This window comes from Stegostoma tigrinum, chromosome 16 (genome assembly GCF_030684315.1).
Source record: "Stegostoma tigrinum isolate sSteTig4 chromosome 16, sSteTig4.hap1, whole genome shotgun sequence".
Lineage (NCBI taxonomy): Eukaryota > Metazoa > Chordata > Chondrichthyes > Orectolobiformes > Stegostomatidae > Stegostoma > Stegostoma tigrinum.
The window spans coordinates 36,932,020-36,945,870 of record NC_081369.1 but is presented as its reverse complement, the minus strand read 5'-3'; the positions used below and the strand labels follow the sequence as shown (position 1 = coordinate 36,945,870).

At 39.0% G+C, this 13,851-nt stretch overlaps 1 protein-coding gene across 10 annotated transcripts in view; it reads right to left on the bottom strand.

Moving 5' to 3' along the window:
- Positions 1-290: 290 nt before the first annotated feature.
- The window catches only part of banp (BTG3 associated nuclear protein), a 296,836-nt gene continuing 283,275 nt past the window's right edge, over positions 291-13,851 (bottom strand). For all 10 annotated transcript variants that reach the window (XM_059651709.1, XM_059651711.1, XM_048546311.2 and 7 more), the window contains one exon: positions 291-1,129. In XM_059651709.1, coding sequence (XP_059507692.1) covers positions 1,001-1,129 — 129 coding nt within the window. In that variant the 3' untranslated portion in view covers positions 291-1,000. The remainder of the gene's footprint in view (positions 1,130-13,851) is intronic.

Genomic DNA, 13,851 nt, shown 5'->3' with positions numbered 1-13,851 from the left:
TAATATTTAAAATGTACTTAAAATATTTAGAAAACAAAGCAGCGATAACTGAGACAGGAATGCCCTTTTGCAAATAACAGGGAAAATTCTCATTGTAAAATGCTTCTCTGCTTGACTTATTGGGAAAACACTGGTTTATAATAGGTTTTATTGGTCAACTGGGCTTAAGGAAAATTGACCTTAAAAGTCATTAAATGTATGTTTCTATGATTAGTGTTATCATCATAGTGCTGGTCATGTTCCTATTATCAATGTTAAGAAGTTAAACACAGTGGTTTCAGTTTCTCATTGATTTAATAAGCTCTTTACAAGAACATTTCTGTAGCAGACAAGTCTTTATCAAGACTGCAACTGAGTGTTTCCTTTATGATGCAAGTTAAAAATAACACCATATTGCTGTACCTAAACTAAGCAGTAAAATGTTAATTCACTTCACGCTGAAAGGACTTGTGGTACTTCACTCTTTTCATAATAATTGCAACAAATCTCCTCAATTGACTGGCATATCTTCTTCCTAAAATTAGTTACAAAAAAAAGCTTTACTGCTTTTGCCACTTAAGGGTTTCCAGCTGCAAATAATAAATGAAAAAATAAATTCCCTGAATTCTAGATATAATGTATATGAGTCATAAATACATTTCTTCAAAGCATCTGTGTAATTCATATTCAAACCAAAACAGTTCAGTAGCAATTAAGACAAAACAAGACCCTATAAAATTACAATGAATAATAAAAGCTAATAGGTTGTTGCACAGATATGTATTTTTCTTGTTTCACACATGGTTAACAGTTGATCCCAATGTCCACAATAGTTAGTTTGAAATAGGAAACAAATTCTTCAAATGATTTCAAGTCTTTTTTGTTTGCTGAATAATTTATTCTTTTGTAATGTGAGGAGATTCAGGCTTTGCTACAATAATGTGCATCTGCAACTTGTCCATTGCTTGCACTGCACAATCTTGTTTTCTCTCTATGCGATGAAAGCTAAGTTCATTTGGTTTTAACTGCTGACAGTATTGACTGGCATTTGAATTTGAACAACTTCTCCATTCTCTCCTTGTTGAATCTGGATCGCTCCATGTTCAATTTGCATTTCAGGCTGAATTGTGGCTGCAAGACTTTCAGTGCCCTAAATAAAAGCAGAAAAATATAAAAATTATTATATTAAATTCTCTACAAAGCGGCTTTCAAAAAGACAAAATGTGCATTCTTGCTTTTCTTGCTATATCTATTTCTTTCTAGGCTCTCTACTTTAACTGCTTTCTTTTATGAAAAGTAATTCTTCCTCACTCTTGCATTACGTTGTTCATGCATTCAAAGTTTTGGCAAAGATCTATAGCTTGGGTTTTGGATGAGGTTGTTGACTTGCTTGGAATTTATATTGTTTGGTCCTTTCTGGTGAATAGTGTCATGTCCAGTTTTGATCTGAATGGGTTTGTGTTTGGGGTCCAATTCTGTATATTTGTTGCTTGCATTACGGGTGGAGGACCATTCCTCTAGGAATTCCCATACATGCATGGGAATTCCTAGGGGCATGTTTCTTCACCCACTATGCAATCAACACATAGAATTGGATCCTCGAAACAAACCCATTCAGATCAAAACTGGAAATGACACTACTCACCATAACAGATCAAACAATACAAATTTCAAGCAGAGTAGAATAACATTTCTTCATCAGAGGCTGCACTGATGATGTCACCTAGCATGGTGACTCCATGTCTGAACAAGAACAAGCCAGCTCGGTGAACAAATCCACAATTTCATTGTTCATACATATTTAACAGAATCTGATGTGTTCAATCTCAGGTGGTAAGTCCATTTCACTACCAAAGTTCTCATTTGAAGAAACAGAGAAACGCACTTGAGAAGTTCTGAAGGATTGTTGCTATCAACTAGACCTATAGCAGCTTCACTAAATAGCAGGAAGACCAAAGGCATGTTCTTCAACCCCTGATGCAACCTCTATTCCTCAACTACTAACATCATCCATGCTGTGACAACTATTTGAGGCCGAAACAGAATATCTGCAACCTTGGTGTCATACGTGCCATCAAGATAATCGTCCAACCACATATTTTACCAAGACTACCCATTTCCACCTGTGTGGATCAGCCAATCACCCATCGTGTAGCTTGGTACTTCAGTTAATTTTGTAAAAATGTTTAAATAATTCATTTGGATAACTACAGCTGTTGAGAGAAGCAAAAATGGCAACCTATTCCCCTATCGTCCTCTCTAGAGGGATAAAGAATCCAGTTCCAAGGGATGACACATGAACACCAGTTCCACTATGTTAGATTTTTAGTCAACTCTTTCTGCAAAACAAAAAAAAAGTTCTGTTCAGAAAAGCTCGAGTTCAGTAACTTTGAAAACAATCCAATCTGGGAAAAAAGCAAAGCTGATTGAACCAATGCAATCAAACTAGCCAAATTTCCACTAGATCAGTATTTTGGCATGGGTCTGTATTCATTCCTACAGACACTGTGAGTCTGCTAAAACTGCCAATAATCTGGGTCACACAAGTACTTTTTGTTCTTTTACAGATTGATCGTCAAAAGTCATAGCCTACTATATACCCAGTATTTGAACTATAGTCAATTCAAATGTAAAAGTACAACAACATTATCATCATATTTATTCATTTTAAACCACAATTACCCATTTGGTAAATGTCTTTATGACCTATTTTTCAAACAAATCAAACACATTAATTATACTGTTATGTTACATTTTCACAAAAACAAATCAATTCAAATTTTCCTTCAGACATTGGACTTGTACAGCCATCGAACCTACTGTATGGAACTTTCAGTGCCAGTATAATTCAATGACTAATCAGTCAGATTTTCCATTACAGATATTGATGTAGTTTTCCTTCAACATTAATCATCTGCCGTCGAATAGATACGAAAATGAAGTATGCCATTTAATAAGTTGAGTCTGGATTAGCTTTTATAAATTATAACACAGCTAGTCCCACATCTTGGCTCCTTCCCTTTAACATTGCAATTGCAATTTTCCTTCAAGTATTTATCCAACTCCCTTTTTTTATAACCATTATCACATCGAACAGTGCATTCCAAATCCTTATCACTGGTTGTGCGTAACAAGTTTTATTCATGTTGTCTCTGGTTCTTTAGCTAATAACCTGAATCTATGGTCTGTGGTGATCAGTTCATCAGCCACTAGGAAGTTTTTCTTTCTTCATCTAAACCCTTCATGAGTTTAACATCTCTGCTAATTCTCCTCTAAGCCCTTTCTGCTGTAAAAACAACTCAAATTTCCTGACAGAAAAAAGAACTGCAAATGCTGGAATTCTGAAACAAAAACAGAAATATTTACAGAAATTCAGCACATGTGGCAGTATGTCTGCTTTCTCTCAACTTATCTGCCCATGATTGAAATATATATATGTGATTCTATATGAAGAATTATGAATTCCTCTATAATAGTTTGATCAGGTAAAACTATTGCCTTTTAAGTTTCTTATCCTGAGATGAATGTAGCACAGAAGTGAGAAAATGGATCAATTTTCAGCATTACTACTAACAGTAAGAAGTATACTCCTAATCGATTGAAACTCAATCTAAAGTTTTTGTAACATGGAGGTAAATGGAGAAATGAAATGTCAGAAAATTAGATATATTTCTAAATCAGTTACAACTTATTTCCATAATTTTTTTTAAAAATAGTCCATTTTGATCGAACAGTGTTCCTCTCTATCAGGATCCTGACAGTATAGATTTATACCTTGAATCTTGATAGATGAAAGCAAAATTCTGACAGTCTTAATTTCTAATCAGGTAGAAATGCCAGCAGTTCATTAGCTGGTTGTAAGATGTGATAAAAAGGAGATCTAAACTTTGAAGCTTCTTCAAAGTATTTATTCACCAATCTGATTCAATTGCTAGAACCAAATAAGCAAAACAAACACCAAGCATATCTAATACATTCAAGTCTTATTTTCTAACACTTCTATTTCAACCTACACTAATGAAAGACAACAACCTACATTCATCCGATGCATTTTTATTCCTACCAACAGTAACATAGCTAGAGGTTGGTTATTCCTGGTGTTCAGCACTGCCACGGATGACTGAATGGACCAATTAATGGACCTCTGAAGTGCAAACAAATGTTTGTAATAAGTCACAGAGCTATTCATTGATTGGATTTAGATGCTGATTTCCTACAAGAGGCCAAGAACCCATTTGAAAAACATAAATGGTTTTAAGGCCAGAAATCAGGGTCAAGGGCACACCTTTGCAATAGATGGAAATCTCACATCACTGAAGATGTGGATTTCAGGAAAGCAGAAAAAATAAAGACTGTACAGATGGCACAAACCACATCTATAGCTTCACTGCAAATGCCACAATTAACAGAAAATAATAATGCTTTCAAAAACTGTATATACAAGAATAAGTTAAGTGCAAAACTATGTACTCTGGTTACTGCCCTCAAGAAAACTTGAATTACACGAGGGATGCTTGCCTCCTCTGATTTTCTGCCCAATTGGGAATTTAAGGAACTACTCATTTTCTATGTCTTTTATTCTTCAGTCTGCAAAGGGCTGAAATCATCAGCCCACATGAACTCAATGTTCCCAAATGTGAGTTCCTTCACAATCATTTTGTTACAGTAAAGGAATATTAATTATGAAATGTAAACTTTTGGGGAACACGTTTGTGGCGGCACTGATGCCTCAAAGTGCCCAGGACCTGGGCTCGATTCCGCTCACAGGTGACTGTGTGGAGTTTGCACAGTCTCTCTATTGTCTGCATTGGTTTTCTCCGGTTTCCTCCAACAGTCTAAAGATGTGCAGGTTAGGTGAATTGGCTATGCTAAATTGCCCATTGTGCAAGCTAAGTGTATTAGCTCTAGGAAATGTCGGGTTACAGAGGTGAGTCTGGGTGGTATGCTATTTGGAGGGTTGGTATGAACACAATAGGCAATAGCCTACTTCCACACTGTAGAGATTCTACTACATGAATTACTTGTACTTCCTTACGTAAAGCATTACGAATAACATTCTAAATGTTCTTTGTTTGATTAAATGACATAAAGGATCATGTAGGATCAAAGGATACAGCAGACTTTCATAAGTTTCTGGAACTATACTCATTGGAGTTTAGAGGGGTGAGGGCGGATCTAATTGAAACTTACTGAATGGCACAGAGTGGAAGATGCTTGCACTGGTAGGAAAGACCAGGACCCAAGGACACAGCCTTAGGGTAAGGGGAAGACCTTTTAGAATGGAGATCAGGTGAAACTTCTTCAGCCAGAGAGTGGTGAATCGATGAAATTCACTGCCACAGAAGGCTGTGGAGGCCAGGTCATTGAGTATATTTAAGACTGAGATAGATGGGTTCTTGATTATCAAGGGGATCAAGGGTTAAGGGGAGAAAGCGGGGGAATGGGTTGAGGAACTTATCAGCCATAATTGAATTATGACTTGATGGGCTGAATGGCCTGAAATCTGCTCCTACGTCTAATGGTCCCAATAATGTATAGATTTATACATTCAATCAATAGAACCAGAAGAGTGAGACAGAGTGCATGCATCCATCCATCCGTCCTAACTGTGCAAACTCATTGTCAGGCATTTGGCAAAATCCTGAGCACACAACAAGAACTCTACAGATGTAACACATTTCTTTCCTTGAAACGTCTTTTATGTGTAAAGTCTGTTGCTGGATGGGATGAAAAATCAACGAGTGTAAAGAATAGACTTTACTGACAACATTCTATCGATCATTAAAATAACGAGATTGTACAATATATTTATGTTAGTTTCACCTATATAAAGCAGCAAATTATATCTCAGGATCTGGTCTGCTCAAAGGCTCCCTAAAGTTGGCAAATTTCACTAAATTGCTTTGAGTCCGTCAAACAATTTTTTTCTTCATTTATTTTTGTTTTCAAGTTTCCTACTTGCAATGTTATTCCCAACAAGTATTTGTTTCAGCATTTTCTTCTAGCGTTGATTCTGCACTAAAAGAGGGAGTACTGTTATTCCAGTCATACCTGTATTCTCTCATTCTGATCATGGTTTTGAATGTACTTTTCAATGTACAAAATATACTTGCCCTGATGAACAATGCATTAATTTATTTTCTGGTACACTGCAAATTCATTGACAGGGGCATGGAAGGGATCACAGCAATTTAAAAAAATTAGGACGGTGATGACATTGATTATCACTGTTGTCTCAAATCAAACTGCAGCAGACAAGGCAACTCTTGTTATTCCTTATTTTATTGTTTATCAATGAGAGTTAGTTGTGGTCAAGTATGGACTTTAATTCAGGACGCAACTGTACTGGACGGTCCAGGTTCACGCTACCTGTGCTGGAGGTGTGTCATTATATATCCAAATAGGTTGAGTGAAAAATCACATTTTACTGCTTAGTTTAGTAATTCCCTTTTATGGCACATGGACGTGTGCCTCTTCCCATCCCTCGCCTAGCTATTAATTGCGGAGAGCTCATGGACAGGGTGGTGTCATTCAGGTCTAGACAGAATTCTTGCATCTAGACTGGTTAGATCTGGCTCACCATGAGTGACACCAGTCTTTTCGTACAGGAAAACATTGTGTCTACATGCCAGAAGCATAGTATCAGCCAAGGCCTGGATGGACTCATCTATCATCTGTGCTTGGGAATGCACAATCTCTAAAAGCTCCACCAGGAGTTGCCTTACCTCACTGTTCATTACCGCCACAGCATTCACCATGTTGCTGATGATTCCAGAGAGCCCGAGGCTCAGCATCATGTTTGGCCTCCAAGTCCTCTATTGCCTATTCATGTGCATCAACGCAAAGCTCATTAGGATGCCCCTAACATGCAATTATCTACACTAGTGGATGAAGCATGTGTGGGTGAGATGATGAGACTCCCCCTTATCAGGCTGCCAATTACCCTTCAGCCTCTCCAATTTCCTATTCTTTGGCCTGTCCTGCAAGACTTATTGGTTATCCATCGCATCCTTCCAACTACTCCTGATGTGGAGCTCCATATGTTCTTTCGTGAATATTTCACCATATCACGTGTTTGCCAAAGATACCCTGGTGGCTTTCAACATGACTGAGCATTCTTGAGTTTGCAGTTTTATTCGCAATTAGCAATGGAGAGGCCACTGTGCTACACTCCCAGTTGTAAGCCATCATTCTCCATGGGCGTCAGGATGGACAAGAATGGAATGCCTTTACTAGTCTTGACTCACTTTTTGAGGTCATGATCTGTCTTCTCCTGCATACACAAAGATGAAAGCTGTAGTTGCTCACAAAATAAAGCGTAATGCATATGCTGGTTGCAAACTTGTGGTAAGGATGGGGGCACACTAATGCTGCCTATGAGCCGCTCTCAAATGACCTGTATGAGGGTTAGCAATGACACCACTTACTGAAATCCAGCTATATCGCCAACAAGATATGGATGTACCTGACCCCATTCCCATTGACCTGATGGTCACATCCTCTCCAACAAATATTAATTCTGGCATTGCCAGAATGAAAAGAAGTATAGCATACTCACCTTTGCATTTTGACTAAAACTCTTGGGGACATTGGATACAGACTCTGGGAGTGACATTCTGAGATGTCCATCCAACCTTGTTTGAGAAGTGCAGTTGGCCTCCTCCTCCTGCTTATGGGTCAGGAAACTACTTGCCTTGCTCTTCCTGCCTTGAGAAATGTGTTGCTGAATATATGGCCACTCAGGATATTTGTTCTCCTAACCGTTGTTTTCCTTCCTCTGTCTGATGTAAGCAGCTTCCACTTTTGGGTCTGCAGTCAGGACTTGCATTCCAGCTATAAAATCTAGCCAAGTCTTTCTCAAAAAAATCTGATTTTTTTTTGTTTTCCTTCTTTGCTTCTTCAATCATTCTCTTTCCATCTCCAATTTTAGCTGCTCCACTAATGGATATCTTGCCTGGACCCTAAATTCTAGAATTCCCCACCAAAGCCTTTTCACTTCTCTTTCCTACTTGAATTTGGTCCTTAAAACCTCTTTGTCCTAGTAACTCCTTATGAGCATGAAATTAAATTGGATTTATTAAAGCTCCTGTGGAGCGTATGGTGACATTTTGTTTCGAGAACCTCCTTATATGGATGGACACTGTTGCTGGTCATGACATATCAATGTTTAAGTGGTGGTGTATAGTCAATCCTGTGGTTTTTGTGCATTTCATTCTGCATGAGGATATATGTTACAAATATTACAAAACCACAAAAGGACATCTTAAAAAAACACTGCCATTTGCCATAGCATTGCACCAGTCTGGTCTGAAACTTTCTGCTAAGGAGATTCATAGCAATTAACATTGGAAAAATGGTTAAACACAAATTTTGTACAGTCCAATGACAGGGTTTTAAATGTAGCCAACAAAGGTTCCAAACCTGGGCCCAGGATATTGTGTCATCTTCTGTGCAAAGACTTTAGAACATGGAATCTTGAAATTACATCATGTCCCTGCTTCTGACTGACCATAAACTGCATCATGTGGCTGGAGTTAGTTACAACGTTGAGTGAGTCAGATAGAAAGTGGATTTGAAGACATAAGCACATATAGAGAATAGATTTCATAATGTAATAGTAAACCTGGAGTCTGGTATGTCAGATTACCACGTGTTGTATTTTGTATTACTGTGCAATAAAGAGTTCTAAAGAAACCTAAGCAGCAGTTCTTGACCATGCCATCTCTCCAACCAGTCTGTCGGTCTTGGACCTCAAGCTCTCATTTTTGGGGATAAAAGCACACAATAAAAGATGATGAAAGTTACAGAATCTACTGCTGAGAAAATTGTGACAGCAATGATGATCAAGAGAAAACTTATCAGAAAACAATCTGCAAAAAATCAATGGTATTGCTTCAAAACCTGCCAGCAGCCAGACGACTCTCAGAACTGGACATCAGCTGTGAAGGAAAAATCTTTGAACTCCTGCACAGAAAACACCAAACACAACTCTAAATCAACAAGAAGCTTTTAACAGTCATTAACTGAGGCAACAAACTTTTAAGAAGAGAGAAAAAGCAATGACAGCAAAAGACCAATAGCAGCCAAGGGGATAAATCCAGATTGAGCATCTATGAGGAGGCTAATTCCTAGACAGCCAAAGTAAATTCAATCCTGGTAGAGGGAAAAAAATGGGCTCGGAATCAAAGTTAAGAAGTCTGGCAATTATTTAGCACCATTAAAGTATTTATTGTATGGCAAAGTTAACAACAACCATCCTCCACAAACTGGCTTAAGGTACATTGATTGAAAAAAAGAAAGACAAGAGTCAGAATCATTTTATTTTGGAATTCGACATTTCAGGCCATAACAATATTGTTAAATTATTTCACTTGCTAGGGTGAGAACACAAGTTTTATTCAGTAATAAAAAAAGTTTCATTTACATATGCTATGAGAAAAACAAGCAGAGTCAAAGAAAAAGACATGGTGATCACACAGTGTCATAAATTCAGCAGGATAGTATTCCAGAAACTGAAAAAATTTTTTGCAGCAATTCATCTATGATACAGTCGAATAATTTTGATCAATTTTATCGATTGAAACCATTTCAACAGTTTCTACTCATTGGTCCTTTGAAAGCTCTTCAGCCATCTTGAAAAAGAAATATCTTCACTCATCTCCACGAGGTCCCATATTAGTAACACAAAACTGAATTTTACGTTGGAAATAGCATTTAAAACAGGAGAAACTTCAGCAGCATGTTGGAACTGCAACAACCATCATTGCAACAATAAATATTTAACAACTTTAATCAATAAAAAATACAAGCCAACAAATTGAATGTAATACAAGGAGAACGACATTCTAACAATCATGATCGAAATCAAGAAAATAATCAACAACTTCACGTGCCTGTCAACCAACAGCCAAGGCAGCAAAATTCATCAGTGTTGATCATTCCACCAGAGAAATACAAGCTATCAGATCCATTTGTTAGCTCAACATATTAGTAAACATAGAAATTACTATTTTAGAGATTTCTATAACTTCAAGATTAGACACCAAATGAAATGAAGAAAGGTTACCACACAACTTTTCTTCTAAATGGGAAAACACATCACATCTTTCAAAGACAACACAGATTGATGAGAAACAAATTACATTTGACAAACTCAGAGCAGCTTTTTATCACTATTCCATTTGGCAGGAATAAATAGGACACTGGCAAGAACAAGCTTCAACAGCGACCACCAGGATTCTGTAGACAGCACATACAGGTCATAAATTATCATAACCGTGCAATTATGAAAACTTCTAGCAAGAGTTCATTTGCAACAGAATCATCATCGGTCTCTTAGATAACTTAATCAGTGACCTTCCACCAAAAGGGGATTCAACTCTGGAATAAGCAGTCCAAACAGCAGTGGAAATTGTTCAAACAACATTATAAATCAAAAGTCAATTCAAGTCAGAATATTCTACACTGCGTGAACTGCCTGATGAAGAGTTACTGGTGGGCCAAGCTGGCACATCTCGTGGACATTTTCAGCCATCTGAATTTAGAGAATACCAAAATGCAGGAGAAGAACGAGACTATCCTGATCATCACAGATAAACTTCAAGTTTTCATCTTATAACTGTCCGTAAGCAAGAGACAGTGTCATGGGGTTCATTTGAGATGTTTCTGCTAGCAACATCAGATAGACATAGCTGTCAAGATGCACAGTTTCATGCTCACACATCTCAGGAGTACTGTAAGTGAAAATTCGAATTCTACTTTTCCACAACAAATGTGGAAGACAGTGTCTGGATACGTAATCCCTTTGGTTCACCGTCTCTTTAATAAATCAGAAAGAGCAAAAATGACTCCTCATATACACTGATTCAGCTTCATATTCGTGAGACTGTCTCAAAGGATTCAGTACATCCAAGGCAAGTATCAGGTTTTTCCAGGACCATGAATTATGTACTTGCATCTGATAGTGATAATTTTGAGGCTGAAGTACATTTTTCTCATCAAGCAAACTTAACCTTTTAATGACGGAACAAAAAAATGATCCTGGGCATATCAAAGAATGGCCAGGAACTTAGTTCACAGAAGTTGCGACAAAGAACAATTTCAGACACAAGCAGCATTTCTCTATCATCAAGAATTTACTAATTTTTGGCTGATCAAATGGTAATGTCCCATTGACTGAGCAACAGTACACATTGGAGGATTCACCAAGGACACTTAAGCACAACCAAGAGCAAGAGATTAGTGACCATAGATCTCCAAACAGTAGGAGGACCTTGTTGTTAATTTTAATACATGTTCCATAAACAGTAATGAATGACGTTAACTCCTCATCCCTGTGGAATTTCTTGATTTACTTTAGGCTCATTTGGACATGTACTTTTTCAAGTCTGAAAGCCATTCTTTCCTAATCATGAACAATTAAAAACTAAGATAATTTGAGGTTAAAACCTAAAATCAACAACACAAACGATTATGAGGGCCCTACAGGAGATGTTCAAAACCTATAATATTTCATATGTTGCTGTTTCTGACAAAGGCACTCCAGTTTTCTACAGAATGTTTGAAGAATTTTCAAATCCAGAGGGCTTTCACAATTTCACTTAGGTATCCTCAATCCAATAGAGAAGCTGCATGAGCAGTTCAGACAACAATAAACATAAAAGGAAAATTCCAGAATTTCTCACTGCACTGCCCAGTACTGTTCCATCCTGCTCTCCTCAGGACTGTCTCTGTCAGAACTGCCAAAGAACAGATTAAAATTCAAACTTCCTGCAGTACCATGCAACTTGCTTCCATGGGATAACAACAGGGCAATCAAGACTACTTCTCAAAAGCAAAACCAACTCTAGTGCAGGATACTAAACGTTACTGCACCAAAATGTTGCCAACATTGGAAAACATACAACTGATCTGGATAAGGAACATTCATAGAAAGGATTTCTGTCAAAAAGCATGTTCCTAGGCAGGACCATTCATACCTCATCTCTGATTTAATAAAAGCCGCAGAACAAAAACTGACCAAATTACCTCAAGTATTTTTATACTTTGAGACATCCCTTACCCATTTTTTAAAACAGTTGGATCAAGTCAAAATCTTAGAGGGGTATGACAGATATGAAAAAATGCACAATAAGTGTACTAAAAAGAATCAAAGTAACTCATCTGAAAATGTGAGATACCAAGGTGTAGCGCTGGATGAACACAGCAGGCCAAGCACCATCAGAAGAGCAGGAAAGCTGACATTTCAGGTTGAGACCCTTCTTCAGAAATGGGGGAGGGGAGGAGGTTTCTGAAATAAACAGGGAAAGGGGGAGGCAGATAGAAGATGGATAAAGGAAAAGATAGGAGGAGAGGAGACAGACAGGTCAAAGAGGCAGGGTTGGAGCCAGTAAAGGTCAATGTAGACAGGGAGTTAGGGAGGGGATAGGTTGGTCCAGGGAGGGTGGACAGATCAAGGAGGCGGGATGAGGTTAGTGGGTAGCAGATGGGGGTGGGGCTTGAGGTGGAGGAATGGTTAGGGAGGTGGGATCAAGCTGGGCTGGTTTTGAGATACGGTCGGGGTGGGGGGATTTTGAAGCTTGTGAAGTCCACCTTGGGCTGCAGGGTTCCCAAGCGAAAGATGAGATGCTGTTCCTGCAGCTTTCGGGTGGCATCATTGTGGCAATGCAAGAGGCCCAGGATGGACATGTTGTCCAAGGAGTGGGAGGGGGAGTTGAAACGGTTCGCGACTGGGAGGTGTAATTGCTTGTTGTGAACTGAATGGAGGTGTTCTGCAAAGTGGTTCCCAAGCCTCCGCTTGGTTTCCCCGAAGTAGAGGAGGCCACAACGGGAACAGCGGATACAGTATACCACATTAGCAGATGTGCAGGTGAACATCTGTTTGATGTGGAAGGTCTTCTTAGGGCTTGGGATAGGGGTGATGGTGGAGGTGTAGGGGCAGGTGTAGCACTTGCTGCGGTTGCAGGGAAAAGTACAGGAGGTAGTGGGGCTGGTGGGGAGTATGGAGCGGACAAGGGAGTCACAGAGGGAGTGGTCCGTCCAGAAAGCAGATAAGGGCGGGGAGAGAAAAATGTCTGTGGTGGTGGGGTCAGATTGCAGATGGCGGAAGTGTCAGAGGTTGATACGTTGGACTCGAAGGTTGGTAGGGTGATACATGAGGACAAGGGGGATTCTGTTTTGGTTGTTACTGAAGGTGGGGGGTGTGAGGGATAGGTTGTGGGAAATGCGAGAGACACGTTAGAGGGCATTTTCGACCACTGTAGAGGCGAAGTTGCGGTCCTTGAAAAACAAGGACATCTGAGATGTCTAGGAGTGGAATGCCTCATCTTGGGAGCAGAGGCGAAGGAATTGGGAATAGGGGATGGCCTTTTTGCAGGAAGGTGGGTGAGAGGTGGTGAATTCTAGGTAGCTGTGGGAGTTGGTAGCATTCACCTTTACTGGCTCCTACCCTGCCTCTTTGACCTGTCTGTCTGTCTCCTCTCCTCCTATCTTCTCCTCTATCCATCTTCTCTCCACCTCCTCCTCTCTCCCTATTTATTTCAGAATCCCTTTCCCCTCCCCCATTTCTGAAGAAGGGTCTTGACCCAAAACGTCAGCTTTCTTGCTCTTCTGATGCTGCTTGGCCTGCTGTGTTCATCCAGCTCTATACCTTGTTATCTCAGATTCTCCAGCAGTGGCAGTTCCTACTATCTCATTTGAGAATGTATATGAATGTATTCAATATTTATGATGGGTGAAGTAGTTTGGGGAGGGATGAGGTGGAACAGCTTTAGGAAACTGGAGCAAGTTTAAAATAATATCAGGGTGCTGCTCAGAACTGGTCATGCAAAGCACAGTGTGGTCTGAGTTAGTGAGAATGATAGGTTAGAAAAT